The sequence below is a fragment of the Charadrius vociferus genome, unplaced genomic scaffold (assembly GCF_000708025.1).
Source record: "Charadrius vociferus isolate BGI_N301 unplaced genomic scaffold, ASM70802v2 scaffold758, whole genome shotgun sequence".
NCBI lineage: Eukaryota > Metazoa > Chordata > Aves > Charadriiformes > Charadriidae > Charadrius > Charadrius vociferus.
Window position 1 is genome coordinate 2,687,914 of NW_009649934.1, and position 18,258 is coordinate 2,706,171.

Genomic DNA, 18,258 nt, shown 5'->3' on the forward strand with positions numbered 1-18,258 from the left:
GGAAAGATACTATGAACCTAAACCGGTCCCTGAATCTCCCAGCTTCAGATGATAGAACTGTTCAAAGCAGCTCAGAAGTCTCATCTTTGGTATTTACCTGTGGATCAAGATCTTTCTCTATCAAACCGTAAGAATTTGCATTCAATAAAGCAACTGAATCTCTCATTGTACAGATCAAATCCAGAAATCTGTGTCTAGCAGATAAACCTGAGTGGGAAGAAGCTGTTACAGTCCTGTCGTTCTTCCAGACAAATGAGAGGCCAAAAAGTACCACCAGAAGGCAAGCTCCAGGAAGTCTCCAAGACTCAAAGTAAGGGTTCAGTATGCCTGCACATCATCTCGGCGTCACACCCTTTTCCTCTAACAGAATGCTCTCACATGGCAGGAAGGCAGCTCAAGTCATTCAAGTCTTCATTGCCCCTTTGTTTTGGGAGGGAACACATTTTGCAAAATTATGAAGCAGTTAAGACAGTTATTTAGCAACCTGCTTCAAGGGTTAGTTTTGTCCTCAAGCTCATGACACTCACACTGTGCTGTTTAGACTGCTTGCATTTTCAGATCTGAAAGGACAGAGGAAAAAAGACCTTACTGTCATCTCCCCAACCTACTTTTTCTTCAGTCAGTTCTATAAAAACATCCACCACACCTACACAAATCCAACATCTGTCACACGCAAAAGAAACAAGGAATGCCAAAAAGCCTGGGCAAATTTTATTGTTTCTTCGCTTGCAAAAGGCAGCCACGTCTCCTCTACTGACTAGAAGTGCTGCATTAATAAATGGAGATTACAGTAGAAAAACATTGGTTTGCTACTCACAGTTTTCTTCCTGAAAGGGCTTATATTAAGTATAAAATTAAAACAAGGTGCATTAAAGCCTATGCTTATTTTAGGCAATTACAAACTTCACTTTGATTCAGTGAGTCCTCAAATAAACATACATTGCTTTTTGAGTTGTATACACACTGGGAGAGGAAATACCGTACTTGCAGTTCACAGTTTTAAACTGCAGTGCCATGATGAGCATAATTTCCCATAAAATGTATTGAATGGAGTATAAAAGCTTTTGCCTTAATAACTTTTACTTTTGTTCTACGCAGTATCTGCAGAGACACCAATGTCTTAAACTTTATTACTCTATTCAGAATTGAAAAACTGATTAAAAATTAAAAAGGCAGGAGAGTTTATTTTCCTTTTTCAGTCTCCAAACAACTCTGAAGCTGGAAAGGAGGAGATCAATGTATATGAAAAGCCTGGAAAAATTAAGCCAAGGTTTTCAGTGTCACAACTGTAGACATTAGGAAAAAAAGCATACCGTCTATGAGATTCATTTTGAGTCCGTGTAGTTGAAACCTAAAGGCTTCTGAAATGAGTTAGGTACCCTATTGATTTCCACACCTGTGGAATTTCTGAAATAATTTTTTTCCTAAATATCTAACCCATAATTACTTAAAAGAAAATGTCAAAACTACTGAATTGGATTACGTTTCACATTTAATGTATTTATGGGAAATTGAAATACTATTTTATCAACATCTTCATTCACGCTTAAAGCAAGACATATACAGCAATATCATCCTTTAAATATAGGATGAAATGAAATGTAGTTGTATAAAGCTAAAAATTTCTTCTGGCTGACAAGAATAAGCGCCAAATTACACAGAAAGGGTGGATATTTAGCTGCAAATTAACTTTGAAGGATTATACCAACCAGCAAGGAAAAAATCCTGGGTGAAAAATACACATAGCAACAGAAGACTAGAGAACCAAAATCAATGTTTCCACCTTTCCAGTTTAAATTACTTAATCCAAAGTAGGTGATTACAATCAGGCCACGCTCATTTAAAAACCACTGAAGAACAGTAAAGACAAGATCTAAATTGCAGCTGTCCTTGGTAAACCAGGAAATAGTGTGAAAACCACGCTGCAAGAAGCCACGTGTGCACATGACAGAGTGCCCGTCCTTACCGAGCTGAATGACCCAGAACACAGTTCAAGAGGAGTGATCTTAGGAAGTGAAAAACCTGCACCTTGTCATGTTTTAAAGGACACAAACAGGAACTTGGAAAATGTGGTGCTTCTGCTAAGTAACAGGCAAATTAATTCTGCATTGCTTCTGAACAATCTCCAAGCACAAACCTCTGCAGGCACACTGCAATACTCCAGTCTAGAAACACAAGGCTTGCATAGATGTGACGAGATCCCTCTTGGGAAAGCACACTGGGCTTCCACTCCCAAAACCAAGCTGCGGGACGCATAGCTGAGCAAAACTCCACCTGGTCTTTCCTCACACCTAACACCGTCATATGTAAGTGATATCCAGTCTGTTAATGGGTATCTAGGCTACATCCTCGTCAGATTACCACAACCGTCTCGCATAAGGGATCCATATACAGATAAAAACCAGCATGCCTTCCCCAACGTCTCCTGCAAGCATACTGAGTAAGAGCAGTGAGAAAAATCCTTGTGCAATCTCACAAGGGAAGACAGGCAGAACAGTTATTCCAAACCATATCTGGATTCACGAAGGAAACGCCTGCAAAAGTAAGCTCCTGCCTACTCATCAGTAGTTCCCAAGAGCTTCGGGCAATGGCACAGGTGCTGCTAGAAAAAGGAACCAGCACGCACATCTATGCAAAGCAAGCACGCATCTGTGCTTATCTTCCTCATTGGAGTAAACTGATCCACAGCACCCATGGTCCAGCACACGCCACATGACTTAAAAAACAGTATCAAGGAATTGTTTTAGCCATCACTAACTCCTTTAGATGCCTAAAGACATTCTTCTATTTGGGTGGTTTTCTGTAAAAGCTGCCCCGATCGAAACTTGAACTGCTCATAGAGTCATCACATTCCTCCTCTGCTTCCTTAGAGGATATTCTCTTCCCTCTCCAATAGAAACTACTTTACGGTTGCCAGTTATCTTTACAGAAGACACAAGGGTAGTATTGTAGAATCACAAAGTGTCCATCTCATAACCTTCCCTGTGTAAAACGTTCTGCCTCGCTACCAGCACTGCGACTCACTGCCTGCTCTACCGCCAGGTGCACTGTTACAGCGCAGCCAGACCAAACCCCTATCTTCCTATGTAATTCAGGTAAGATTACAAACAACCCCAACCTGAGGCTGTGATGGAGGAAAAAAGAAAAAAATCCAATAGTCCCTTTTAAATAGAGTAAGCAACACTCAGAGGGACATGATGGAGGCCAGCTTTTGAGCTACGGATGTCACACTGCTACCCATTTTACTTACACAGCGATTCAGGTACATTAATTGCTTGTAGGATTAACTTAAGGGAGCTTTGCCTTGATAGATGCCAAGACTAGAACAGTTTAAAGTAGAGTACCCACTGACCCCTAATGAGACTCAAATTTGTAATTATATAGCTATGTAATTATTTTATTATATTATGTATTTAGTGAACACAAATACTAAGGGTTTTCTGTGATACCTTCACAGTACTGTACCAGTGTTACTCGCCTTCATCTCCAGCATACACAGATGTCACTACACAACAGCCGCAATGCAGAGGTCATTACAGCATCACCATACCTGCATGACCAACTCTTTCTGCTCTTCAAGAACACAGCGTCACAACTATCATAAAGGAACTTCAACTAAGCAACACCCCCCCTGTTTCATACACAAAACGGCCTCCTGGCCCCACTTCTCTGCATATATACTTACAGTCCTGATCCACCCCAGTTAAAGCAAAATAGCTGCAAAAATAAGGCAATGAACAAAGACAAAGCTGACAATTTCAGTGAACAAGAGAACAAAACAAAACCCCAGTTGTAATTATAAAGGGGATAGCAAAGAGGGAGGCTGCAGCTTCAGTGCGGAACAGCTATCCACAGATGTAAGCAGGATGTCCACGCAGGGACAGGCCCCAGTTTAACTTGGAAATTGACTCAACCGAAGAGAAATTTGACTCAACCAACAAAGACTAGCTTAGGCTGAAAAACACCATCTACACAAAAAGGTTTGTAACAGTTTAACTCAAAAAGACTTAAGAATGTAAGTCGGTAATGTATAGTATCATCATTTATATACTTTAGACAAGTATAAAGGATGCAGGAACTATCAGTTCTTCTAGGATAAGATTGCAAAATGCGACAAGTAAATAATTTAAGCGTGCATCTTAGAGAAATCTCTCAACACTCACTAAGTCACCAAAATTCACTAATTCACTTACGCAGTAACACGTAAATACCTTCAACACACAGCCTATGATCCGAGAACTACTTCAAGGATGATTAAGAGGGCAAAAGTGATTCACGTCAGCTTTTTAACATGCCTCCATACAGGCAGATTTGCAGAGATATAGTGGTACAAGCAAAGCTGGATATTAACTTACAGATTCAGAAAAGTTGATTACATAGCAAAGGATTATCTCAAGGCAAATTACTGGTAACTTTACTACCAGTTTGTGATCTTATGTAAAGATTCAGAAAGACAAGTAGATTTGGTTCCATTAATTTATAAGTACAAAGGAAAAAACTAAAAAAACATCCCCTAAAGGAATAGCATATATAGGGATGGCAGCACTGTAACAAAAAAAATGATTGACCTAATTCTTCATGTTGCCACTATTTACAGCCCGTTCAGAGCTTAATAAATACCCTTTGCTCTTGTTTATGTATTTTCTTCCATATTGTTCTTTGATGCGCATTTGCACGCACTTCATAGACTTTTACCATCATCATGGACTTTCTCACTGGTCCCCTTTACCCATTCATTTTGAACATACAAAGTTCACAAAATTTGTCTTTTTGGGTAGTACAAGTTATTTTTACTTAATATATTCACCAGTGCTCATCTCTCAAAAAACATTCCAAGGCCCAGGAAAATCCCAGTCTTTCACCTATTCAAACTCTGATGCAAAATACATATTAACTAGGCAGAACTTTGATTATTTTTTTTTTTATTTTAACATATTTCTGTACTGTATTTTAACACCAAATCAATTTATGTGCAAAGTGCTTTCAGGAAGTACGACTTACAGCACTGCAGATCTGCAGCATATAAAAATACACCAGCTTGCTTTACGAGCACTCTTCAGAATTTTACAGAGTTTTCTTACATTTCTTGAATCCAAAAATTTTTTATGACAAGATGAACAGAATTTGAGATTTCTCAACTGCAGATTACATAATCTCTTGAATAGACACTAGGCTGGCTGTTAGCTGCAAAGAGAGGATCTCACAGGTCTTTTTTGACTGTTGATATTAGGTTTGGAAACTTTAACTCAGTTTTGAGATTTACAGGTCACTGATATTTTGCTTATTTGTCATGGTTTCAGCTGTTAAAGAAAGCTTCATCTTTTCATCTAACGTTTCATTCACTTTTTCTTTCTCTACTAGGAGTTGATTTACAGCTCAGAGCAAGTATTTATGTCAATAGTTCTCTGCCCAACGTCCTCTGCTACTGCTCTATGAACCGCCCAGCTGCTATCATCTCACCTGCTCCTTCCCCAGCCCCATGCTCCCCTCCTATCATCACTTCCAAGTCAACACCTCTCACCTGCAGGTGTTTTCCAGCAACAGTCCCTTCCTCTGAAAACAATCTCTATTGCACCTCTCAGTTTGAATACGTTAGAATAGTAAGAATAAGTAAGTTAGAGTAATATCTATGATATTACTATGCTGTATATTACTCTACTCTAACTATTCTTATTTTCATCTACGAGGCTGCCTTTTCTCTACCTGTAAAATAGTTTATCAGTGAAGCTTTTCCCACTTTTTCAGCTCATATTTAATTCACTTCTGGCTATCTGTAGCTAAGTCTACTCATCTGCTTCTACAAGCTGTTTATTTTCCCCAGTCTTTTTTTTTTTTTGTTAAAGAAATTAAAGTTTCCCAGAGTCTCATTATTTTGTTCAATTTATTTGCTTTCGCAAGAAACCACCAACTAGTTTATTTCTCCCTCTCTTTCATCTTTCTCCCGCAGGTTTCTCCTAGAGAAAAGCAAATGCATTTTCAGTAGTCTGGTCTCTTCCAAATTATCAGTATTACTTTAATTACTACCTATTTCCAGCATAGGAAGGGGCCTTGCTTTCATAAAAAAGAACGTTTGATCACTGTTCAAATACAAGTTCACTGAAGAACGTTTCACTCCAGAGGAATAAGTGTATCCTTGTTTTAGTAATTTATCTTTTTCCACAGACAATCAATCTCCTTCTCATATCTTCTGACAATTGTCATACTTTCTTCCAAAGCATCTGTGTAGCATATCGGTACTTTCTGATCCTTTCCTAAGCAATCCTCAGGAGTGACAATGTCCAGTATTCAGTCATTTCAGAGTTTGTATCCGACTCCTCCCCCACCTGCTTCTTAACGCTCCCTGAACAATGGGCAGTGGAAAAAGCATAAATATAGCCAACAGTCCTTCTAGGGGGTCAAGCACGTAAGGAATTACCTAGCCTCCCTCCTTCCCCTCAGCTAGCAAGCCCAAATTCACTTTCTGTTATCATACCATTGAATTCCTTTTAAGTATTCATCTCCTTCCCACCACAGGGCTGCACCTACTTTTACCCTCTTAGCTACTTCAGTGTTAGAATTTCTAGTTCTTCATAGCCATTCATGAGGTCACAGAGCCAAAAACTTAGAAGCCTGGGAATGCGCAGAAGTTACTATACGTGACAAGCAAGGAATCTTACCATAGGCTTCTATGCAGATGTAGGTATGTGCAGATTTAATACAGGAAACAGCACACAGCATACAGTATGTCAGAGGCAAAACATGGAGTGAAGAAATAAAAAAGCAGTTATTCTCGTAGTCTACGTAAATAGGTTTATAGCTTGTCTAACAATGACTACTTACCTGTGACGAATGAAAAAACGTCCATGACACAGATGAATAAAAACTTTAGAGTAACTGGGCCTCTGTTGGACTGGCGTGTTCAGTTGGGACTCTTTTGACCAATACTTTGGTTTTGCCTATGAAATCTTTTCATTGTAACATGACTGTATGTACCTGATGATAATCAATCTAACTCCAGAGTCATTGTCCTCTTCAAGGCTTGTGCAAGTTATCATTTCGCAGCTGACATATTCCGTAATTCTAAGGATAAAATTATGACTATTATATTCTCTGTGCTGTAGCGCTCAGAAATAATATAAGGAGTTCAGAACTAGGTGCAATTTCTGAATCTGCTTCTCTTCCTTCTTCTCACTGGTCTCACATTCTCAGCTCACAAAAATAAGTCCATTCCTTTAACTGTGTAACAAAAAAAACAATACTGTGTAAAGGAGTTTCAAAATTTGGCATGTAAATGAACTCTCCCTCTATGGACAAAAGTTTGTTTCTTTATTTTCTCAAGCTTCTGACCGACATTTCTCATCACGGCTGAGGCAGCTTTTATTTTATTAGATCCCAACTACTCTGGGAATTCTAGAAAGATGTGTTAGGTGAGAGGAAGTCAACCTTTGAATTCTGTCACTGAACAGGCAGAATATGCTTTTATCTCTGTTGAAACCGTTTTACTTCATAAACTAGGTCTAGCCTTCTGAAAACTCAAATTACTTTTCTGTTTCTGAGAATCTCTTCTGTTTGCACTAACTGACAGCTAGTGAAACTAGATTCTGAAACAGCAGAATAGGCTGAAGCAGTCACAGTCATTTGCTGCTATCCAAAATAGTGGTAAGAAGTACAGGTATTGAGAAAACTACTTCTTTTTTAAATATCTGTTTTGGAGGATGCCTCCACATTTGGAGTATGTGTCTGTTATGTAAAAAGGTCTTTGATGGACACCATTCGTTACTTAGTCTCCCCGGCTGCAACTAAGTTCAAAGATTCCTATTAAGGTGTACAATAAACACATGTATATTTTTATCAGTTGAGACATTTACCTGAAAATACTTGTTCCCAGCTATTATCCTGTAAGCAATTTCATCTTGAGCAAGATTTCAAAAGAAACCATATCTTCAAAAGTTAAAATAACAGTTCCTGAAAAACTAAGGGTCCCTGATGATATAAATCATTCTAGGCAGCTTGTAGTGACAAAGCACCACCATGGTCTGATGGTTCCCCAATATATGTGCCAATATGGATTAAGGTTTGTGGGTTTTTCCCCCTGAAAATAAGTATCCGCATGAAAACAAACCTATATCAAACTAACAGCAACAGAAGTACAGTGGAATTGCTGTTGCAGGCGAACAGGGGGAGAGTCCTAAAATAAAAGTAGAAACTGGGATCACAAAGACCGCATAGAGAGCTGAGGGAAAAACATTTTCCATCCTGGCTAAACCAAGTTAGAATAGTGATTGTCTTTCAAGTCTTTATTGCCTGGTCTCCAAAGCTTTCACTTCACATCACCTAGAATTTTCTAAACCAATGCAAAAAGACAATTACACACCTACCATCACCACCACTTCAATAGCCCAGAAGCATTGCAGAATAATTAACAGTTCTTCAGTTCTGGCAAAAGAAGTGGAACATGCTTTATAGGACAGGGACGGCTAGGTGAAGCAATCTGCTGCTGAAGCCATAGATCTCTCTGAACGTGACAATAACTGAGAATACTACTTGAGCCTCACAGATGCAACATCACCCACACATACCACAGAGAGAAAAAATAGGCCTTAAAGAACTAATATGGAAAGAAAAACTAAAATAAAGAAGTAAAAATGCACAGACTGAAAATCTTGTAACGCACTCGGAGGAGCACGTCATCCACACTTCAGTTTCACAGTTTTGAGTCTACTCTGTGGTCAGCCAGTTCCCTTGGTTTTAGCTTTTCTGATCACTTATTATTTCTGAAATCTCCTTTTCTAGCCTGTGGCAACTTGCCATGCACCATTTCTAGTCCAGATCACTTTCCTTTGCACCATTTCCTCTGAAATGCCTGGTCTGTCTCACTACAGAAGACAGCAGATTACCAAGTGAAACAGGGAACACTAATCAGCCAAGAAAGGGAAATAAATAAGAATTAAACAAGCTAACAATCAAAAGATGGTCCAGCATCTATACCAGTAGCTCAAATACCCATCTTATTTTGCCAAGTCTAACTCTGAAAGAGTGTATCAAAACAGTGGCAAATACAGGAGGAAAAAGAGGTGGATCTTACTGCAGGACCAAAGAATAGGAAACTATTTTCCCATAGACTGAACATAGTTTTGCTATGTTCTCACTTGTGAGAGAGACTGTCAGTCACTGGTGGACTTGTTTAGATACTCATCCAGCAGTGAAATAATACACAAAACCCATGAAAGTTCAAGGCAGAAAGACTAATATTTTTGGAGTAAAACATTCATCAAGAAAAGCTCGCAAACCGGAAGCGTGTTACATCTTCACTTTCTCTCAGTTATCATAGTAAGTACAGACCACAGAATATCAATATCCATTTAGCGTTTGTTCTGTTTAACAAGGCTTGACATTGCAGCATTACTGGCCCTAACCAGGAAAAGGCAGCTTTCCGGAGATCTCATATGAAAGGCTAGTATAACAGCCAAGGAAGCACCCAGCCACAGTGGTGCTATTCTCGAGTACTTCAAACAAAACCATTAACATTTACTGCAGCAGTGCCACACACAATGCAGCCAAGTCAGCCTGACCATTTAATTTGGGGGTAATTTATGTAACAGATCAATTGATTTTACAAGGTTTGTTTTGAGAAAGGGGGAGTAATATAGTTGTTTTGTTTCTTCGCTTAAATAGAAGAAGGAACTGAAAGATATCTACCGGCCCAATACCCCTGCTAGGTTCATTTTACGGACTCTCAGTCTCTTGCTTTTCAAAAATCTGCCACAGAGCTATCAGTTGACACTTGTCAAAAGTGACATCATGAGGTGTCAAAATTTAAAGTAAAAAACGTTAGGCAGATATTTTTCTCCACAGTTCTTAACTTGTCTCAAGCACAATTTTTAAAGCAATTTTATTCTGCATCACATGGCTTCCAAGCAAGGCTTGCCCATCAAAAATGCTTCTATTTGAGTACTTATTACCTTCTCTACAGGCAAAAAACTGTACTCGTGGATCCATGTAGACCACAGACAAATATACATATATGCATAAAGTCAAGGTGCAAAGATATAGGGGCCAAACAGATTAATATCTGCTCTAAAAATCTTGACCAAAGACATACCAGATTATTGTTGATTCACATGGATTTCCCCCCACACCACTTTCAAGAAAAAGATCAGAAAGCATCTTCTTTTAGCCAGAAGGTGTTCTAGAATATCTGTGAGAAGTCCAAACAAGTTGGAAAATTTATTTCCAAATTTTCAAAGCCTAAATCACAGAAACTAACTAGCCAAGTAGTACACACCTACACATGCGTGAGCATACGGATACACAGAAAACTCCTGATCATCACGAAACAATTTACTCTTGTTGGCCTTAACAGGTAAGTGTACCAGAGATCCCGTTTTTATTCTGGAAAACCTCTACTCATTCTGAATATCTCTATGGAGAGAAAAGCGGTATTTTGTAAGCCCAAGACTAGAACAAACCTGGAAGAATAGCAGTGAACAGCTACAGGACAGAGAGCAAGGGGTTTAGTTTACGTTTAGCTGAATATATATAGATTGAATTGAATTTGGGTTCGTAAGTGTTGTTTACATTAAAATCAAACCTCTCTTACTAAAGAAACTTTATTGTAACCACCCCTAAAAGTTACTATCTAGGAAACATCTATACACCCTAGAAATGAAGACCATAAAAAGCAGCAATTACGCAGTATCAACTAGTCACTCTTAGCCTACAAATCGATCCCACAGCAGCTTTGTATGAACACTCCATAAGGTTCAGAGAAAAGCTTTTAGCATGCATAAATTCTGCCTGGGGCCACCTCCATTTGTAAGACAGGAAGTGTCCCTAATCACACTGGATGGATGGTAGATACCTTATCTCTGCTGGGTACCTAGTGTTACAGCCTGAAACCAACAGCATTCACTCTGCGTCTTCTTATACAAATACAGATCTCCACTTAAGTCAACACTTACCAGTGATAGCGCAAAACAGTGTCTTGACAGCTGCTAGTTAATCATTGTACAATGCAAAATCAATTTCTGCTACAAACAATTTTTTTGAGGTTTTTATAAAGAAAATGTGAATAACCTTACTAAAATACACTGAATGAGAACAAAACCAGTGGAAGCAGAGACAAATAGAAGCTATTGCCTGAGGCAAGCACTGGATGAAAGTAGAAGCGCTTTGGAAGGAATAGTAATTTCCTCCCCCTTCATTGCTTCCCAAGGAATTCTACTCTTCACCCATCCCAAAAGTTCCTAAACTGAATCCATCCAATCTAGGGACAGAAACAGTGATCAATGATTTCATAAGAATGCCAAGACTTCAACTGCAACCTTGTAGCACATGGATAGCACAGAACAGCAAACGCTGTACACAAAACAGAACTACTGCTTTATCTTCAGAATTACAGTGAAACTGTGATAACGACAACCAACTGCAAAGACAATTACTCTCTCCTAGGATCTGCTATCCAGTCTTCTGAACTAGAAAGTAAAAGTTTTAACTTGGCAACAGGAAGATTCAGAGACAGAAAGGGTATCAGAAATCCAGCTTTCCACAGAATCTGGAAAAAACCCACCAAAATATTACCTTCTGGCATTCTTTGGAAAAAGGTTAAGTCAGCTTTTCTCACAGGAGATACAGGTATATGATTTACTAGAATGCAGACACCAAAGAGCAGAGAATAATGCATTTAAAATATTTAGGGAATTGAAGCATAAGGTCTTTGCCTGCTCAAAAAAAAACCTCAAAAAAACCTGACACCCAAAAAGCCACAAATTTGTCTTTAATTCTCACTGTACTGCAGTAAGTATTGTGTGCTACTGTGTATTCCTCCAACTGCACCGAGGAGCACTTATTGCAGTTCTTAGCTCTTTTGTCAAGTTGCCAGAGATCAAATGGCTGATCTGAGAAGGAAAAACAATACATCCCAAATGCAAAGCTAAAGCTTGCTTTAAAATTCTTAAAACATTGTGCTGTGTAGAAGTACTGTGCAGTTTCACAAGTCACAAGTTGTGTCTCATTCAGAAATTGGTGACAAGTTATGCTCAAATATGAGACTTGGAATCAAAAAAAGGAACACCTTAAACACTACTGTCTCTGCTGGGTGTCAAAATATTTTAAAAAACAAGCAGAATAAACAGCAAAGTTTCTTTGATCTTCTGATCGAGATTGAAGCACTTCAGGAAATTAATAAACTGTAAATGATCATGTTGGTTTACAGTGCACAAAGTTACTGTTCACACTGGTTCTGCATAGGTAGTCTTAGTTTACACTGACAGTAAACTGATCTATTTTACATTAGGTGGAATCAAATGAGGCATCTATACTTTGTGGGTAATAAATGAACATCTGTGGCCTCTCACATGTAGATGGCTAACAGCTACTCTTGAAGAACCGGGTTAATGCTATACTTCTCACCTGATCTTCTTCTTCATCCTCTTCATCTTCTGCCAAACGCTGCCTGCCCACTTCATACAGTCTGCAAACTGTATCCATGTTCATGGCATCCATGCTCCCTTGATTCTGAAGGGGAGATGCCCACACAGCAGTTAGCTCCGGGAATTAAGCTCAGCGTTCATATTCAATGCTATATCTGATCTCAATTACAGAAACATTACCAAAATCCTTCCCTCCCATTTACTATCAGCAGTGCAATTAGCACTAAACCCAAGTCTTTTTTGTTTCAAGGACCAGCCCAGGAGCGATGTAAATATCTACTTTCTGCTTCTATCACAAAGACTTAAAACCTTTACTGGATCCTTAACATGCTTTGGGTTAGTTCTCACCTAACCACACACCACTTCCTTTCAAATTTGCCTCCCAATCACATCACTGAACCACATGCCTTGAGAGAATGCTAAACGCTGTCACACAGCAAGAGTTCCAGAAGACAGCAGTCTGACACCCCAGCAACCACTGCTGCCACATGCACTGAAGTAAAATTCCAATCACTCCTTTAAAAGAAAATTTTCGTATCTTAGCCTCACAACCTTGACAACTCCAACTTCAGTGGTTAAACATGAAGCTTGCCCTAGTACAAATTCTTGACTCGCCTTTTTTTTTTTCTTTCTCTGTAAGGATCAATGGTTCAGAGTATTACGTCAACAGGATTTTAAATTAGTCACTACACCTACATAGTCAGGTTCAAGAAACTGGGTACTGACAAGAGATTACTGGGCAAAGAACTGGACCCATTAGTTTAATTTTACTTTCCCCCTAACAAACCAGAAGTTTCACTTAGCAATTTTCGCTTCAAATCCTCAGTTTCTGGGACTTTTGCTAGGAAGACAGGTGAAAAATGAATAATAAGAGTGATTCACAGAAAAGCTCCATGGGAAGCCCCGGGAAGATTGCATTTCCCAGTTATTCAATACAATGCAAATTTTAATAGGAAATTATTGCTATAAATAGGAAAAAATGCATTTCTCTTTGTTTATGAGAAGGAAAACCTCTGCACGTTTTAAAGTGGGAAGTGTTTGAAGAAGAGAGGCAAATGTGTTTGGAAGTTTAAGGGATCAAAAAACAGCAAAAAACTAACAGCATCTTTACCATCATCAAAACACCGCCACTGCTTAGGACATAAATAACAGTAGGAACTCTAGAATCTGCACTTCTAAAGGTTTTAAAAAGAAACAAAAAACATTGCACTCAAACCACAGCTACCAGAGTTTATTATTAGCTCGTTTACCTCAATGACAGCCAGATAGCAGTCCTTGCTGTCTGTGCACAAGTCAAAGATATTCCGCTTGACATCAATTGTAGCTGGAAAACATCATAAAACAAACTCAGTGGTTAACTGCATGTTACTTAATGCTTGCTGACAGAAAAGATCTAACGATATATGTCTAAAGCAGGTAATAAAATGTTGAGACAAGAAACAACAGCTGAAATAAAAGTGAAATGAGCATTTGTAACTAATTCAACCTGTAATAAAGAATAGAAATGTTGGAGACTATCATAAAAAAATAGGCCGGTAAGTTCTTAAGCTGCTCTGTACAGTGCCTCCTCCCTTGATAATACATTTATTGGCTTCTCTAAGCACAGTAAACAACAGATAATCTTCCAGGATAAGTGGCAACCAAGTTGTGAGCCACATCTCCTTTCAATAGCAAAAGCCACATTTGTTTATGTCCATAGCAGCAATCAGCTTAGCTCCAGGAGCTCTGCAAGCTGGAGGCCAAACTGACAGCATTTTGAACTACCAGCACAGGGAAATGCTGTTGTGAAAAAGAAAACAAAATTAAAAAAAAAAAAAAAGGGTGCTTCCTGAAATGCAACCAATGACATCTTGGCCAAATGACCTACTATCTCAGATTATGCCCTACTTGGAAACAGGACATGAAAATAAAGCCAGAACTGCAATCACACACACTGGACAGAATATGATACTTGAACCTATTTCAGTGTTAAACCCAACTCTGGTGCTTCAACCAGAACAGGTCGTAGCAGAATTTTGCCACACGTGCAAAGGAGAGGAGGAAGTGAATGTTACTAAGCAGAACTTTCAATAAACATTCAAACCTCCAGACCAAGCTATCTGCTCCTCTCTTACTCTTACCTATAGGTTTATAATCAGTTGCATTAAATGTCCTGAAAGAAGAGCCAAAGGGACTTCTCATTCTCTCCTCCAGAAGGTCATCTTCATCATCTGCCTGCAACATAGCTGATACAAAGAAAGATTATTCCACAACTCCACCTTCCATTCATCACTATCATTAATCAACTTAAGATCAAATCAGACTATGACATGAATTTGCTTTTTATTTAGTAGCTTGGCAAGACCCATCTACTCTTCCAGAGCTGCCTTTATTAATACTGCAGATCACTGAAACTTAATACAGAAGACAAAATTATTTTCTCAAGCACCATCAGATCTGCTGTTACACACATTTTCTTTTTCAATAGGTTGATTTTTAATCTCACAAATGAGTTGTTATATTGCTGATGTTAAAGAAAACTGCCTTTGTCAGCAATACATGTACTATAAACATCCTGAAAAAATTCCAGTTTGCACAAGGCCTGGAGTTTGAGAGACTCTGAAGCTTCCAGTTTCACTGAAAAAGCATCTACTTATCTCAAACCACAGGTGACCAAGGAAAGTAATATAAGACTGAGAAGTCCTACCTCCATACATAACTGTGCCAGTATAGTTGAAGACCACACGACACTGATCCAGTGCAGGTACTGTGTGCAACAAATGGAAAGTTCGGAGGTCCCACTGGAAAAACACAGGCTAAGGAGCAACAAACAATTGAAAGTTTCTATTTCCTTTTCAACACACTGGCAAACAACTGATTAATTGCATTCAAGAAACCTCATTGCCACCCTCTTGAAAATATGACAGAACCGGAGTTGGATTCTAGCACCGCAATCCCTTCCATGTGCTCTAAATGAAAAAACTCTTACTCCAAATGTCATTCACAGTCATGACAGGTTACTGCAGTAGCTTCAAGGTTGATCTTGGTAAGGGATGGGAAGAGAGCAGAGGTACCACAGGGTATATCAGAAAAAAAATATCTCTTGTTCTGTCTTTGTGTTAAGCATCTCCTCTACACCATATTAGAGGCAGAATCTAGATTTAAATTAGCTGTCTGCCTGACAGTCCCTACTTACGTGATTCACAGATGAAACCTGTAACACAGCAGACCATTAATAAAACTTCTGCAAACAGCTACTTGTTTATCAATGCAAATTCTTTAGGTTCCAGCACATCAGTTACCACAGTGGCCAAAGGATACAATTTCTGTGTTGACTATGACCTCTAGCCCATTGGGATGGAAAACACCACTGATGGTCATGTTGAATTTGTCAAACTTGTGGATGGCTTGTGCCGATCTAACATCCCAGAGTACACCATCATTTAGGACAAGGTCATCAGTGGGGTTAAAGGTGGCACAGTTCTTCTTGTAGTTGTTGGCAAGATCTGGGTTAAACAGAGTCAATAGCTTGTTGCCAGTCTGAATATCATAGATCTTTTAGATTAAAAAGAAAAAGAAAGATTAGTCACAATTTGTAACGTACCTGTGCCTAACATCACCCCATGTTTCCCCTTCTAGATTGTTTCCCAATCTAGAATCGCCCCATCTCCCACTTTGCTTTCCCATTTCAATTGAGAGCATTCCAAAGATAACCCTTCCTAGCGGTCCTTCAATAGTTTTTCACAGCTGGAATCAAGTCTCACAATGTATTTTGGCCAGTACTTAGCTTACTGCAGGTTCACTGATATATTTCAATACAATCGTGATTAGTTCCAAAGAAACTAACTCTATTATGAAAAGTGGGCTGTGAAGCTGCAGTCATAAGGTACCCCTTAGCCAGAAACTCTTTCAGAAACGGAACTGCTTTCAGAGCAGATGGTATTTACAAACATAAAAACTCCAAAGGACACAGTGAGGGGGGAAAAAAAGCCAGAAACTATAGAAAAGGAGTTAAAATTCCTGGCATTTACACAGAAAGACAACTTTCTGAGCTTTTCCCCAACAAACTGCTGGAAGATAAAAAGGGTTTTAACTAGTACAAAGGGTTTATGACCATCTTCTCTGATAAATTTTATCTGTAATATCCCTCAGAGCCCAGCTCTTGTTCAAACTTAGAGAGGAAAAAATCCTCTAGAAATGGAAAACAAATCTGTTTACCAGATAAACACAATACACAAACTGATCTCACTTCCAGATAAATCCAAGCTAAAAACTGGGCAGGAATGGATAGTTTGCTTAAACAAATCAGAGAATTAAGTAAAATCATAAATAACTTATTCAAGTTATGTTTCATGACAATTTTTTATGCAAATACTCTTTCAAAAGAGACAGTGTCTATAATGAACGCAAATTAACACTGAGAAGAAGCAGAAGCACTCTGAAGCCTGTATCTGTCAAATTTGCAGTTATTCATACAAAACACAACTGCATTATCTGAAAATATATTGATAAAATTAAATTACCCAAAAGCAAGCTGCCAATTTGAGGGGGCAAAAGGAGGACGCTTTTAAGAAGAACACTTTTAATAGGGCATTTCCCACAGCTGTTGACCGAGCTACTGTTCACAGTAGAACTTCTATTATTATTGTTATTACTACTACTGAAAAGTAAGGCAAAGGAGGCGGGGGTGGTGGGGGGGTGGGATGGAATGTCCTGCACTATCTCTCAAATGACCAAAACAAAGCAGATTCTACAATTGCCAAGAATACCAATCACAGAGGCAACGCATCGCACACTGCTTGTGCAGTTGGTTTGGAATGGTCAAGTTTATACCCTCAGACACAGGGAGAAGTTATTTGACACTTTCAAAGCCTTCCTCTAAAGCCTCTTAGCTCATCAGTTACACAGAGCATCATAGCACACAGATCTGTTAATAAATGTCCTGTGAAGAATTATATTCCTATCACAGCTCCACAACCATGACCTTTACTGGTACTTACATGGGCAATGTCTCCTTTTGTGCCAATGACCCTATCCTGAGAGTGCTTGCTGAACTCCACATAGTGGTCATCAGGGAAGGAATGCCTGTAGAGAGTCAGTAAGCAAGTCAAGGCACTGCAGATTCAAACCACCCGTGCGAACCAAACGCTACCCCAACACCTCCAGCAGCAGTTTCAACAATGCAGAAAACTAAAAATGTAGGAAAGATTTTCCTTCACCGTTGAGCAAGGCATACTACAATGCTAAAATGCTCCACTGGCATTTGCAGGAAGATATCTATTATAGACACAGCCTTTACAGCAGACCAGTGAAAGAAACTCAAATAGCAAATTCAAAAACTTGTCATCAGAGTCTGCCATAAACGTAAGACTATTTAAAGGATTGAGTAATGAATGGCATCATGAACGTTCAAACACACATGCAGGCCTGAGGAACGTTAATCTTTTTATCTGAAGAATGCCCTCTAGCTGACCTAAAACAGGTCACACCAAAACCACTGCTTACAACTAAGGTAGACAACAGTCAAACCTATTAAAAATGAAGAGCCTTCCACCCATTTTTTTATGGGATGAACAATTGTAAATACTGAAATCAATTTTAAATAGCTTCATCCAGGTCTGAAATAGCCTGTATCCAAGGTCTGAAAATTCCACCATGCAAATCATCACACTAGTAAATTTCTGTAACTGGCTACAGAAAGATTGTCAAGATAATTTACAAACATGAGAGTAAAAATACAAACACATTTCTTTGCCTTCAGGGAGAACAGTGATTTTACTGATCTAGCTTGCATTAAATAGGACTTTAGGTAGTTAAAATTTAGCAAAACTGTCTGTACCCAGTAAAATAGGGAAGACACTAAACATAA

The 18,258-nt window shown here is 38.8% G+C and overlaps 1 protein-coding gene across 1 annotated transcript in view; it reads right to left on the reverse strand.

The window, feature by feature from the left end:
* The window catches only part of VPRBP (Vpr (HIV-1) binding protein), a 48,283-nt gene that overhangs the window by 5,007 nt on the left and 25,018 nt on the right, over positions 1–18,258 (reverse strand). Inside the window, exons 16-21 of the mRNA XM_009891260.1 lie at positions 17,390–17,474; positions 15,711–15,944; positions 15,097–15,190; positions 14,531–14,635; positions 13,661–13,734; positions 12,391–12,495 (exon numbers count right to left, since the gene is read on the reverse strand). Coding sequence (XP_009889562.1) covers positions 12,391–12,495; positions 13,661–13,734; positions 14,531–14,635; positions 15,097–15,190; positions 15,711–15,944; positions 17,390–17,474 — 697 coding nt within the window. The remainder of the gene's footprint in view (positions 1–12,390; positions 12,496–13,660; positions 13,735–14,530; positions 14,636–15,096; positions 15,191–15,710; positions 15,945–17,389; positions 17,475–18,258) is intronic.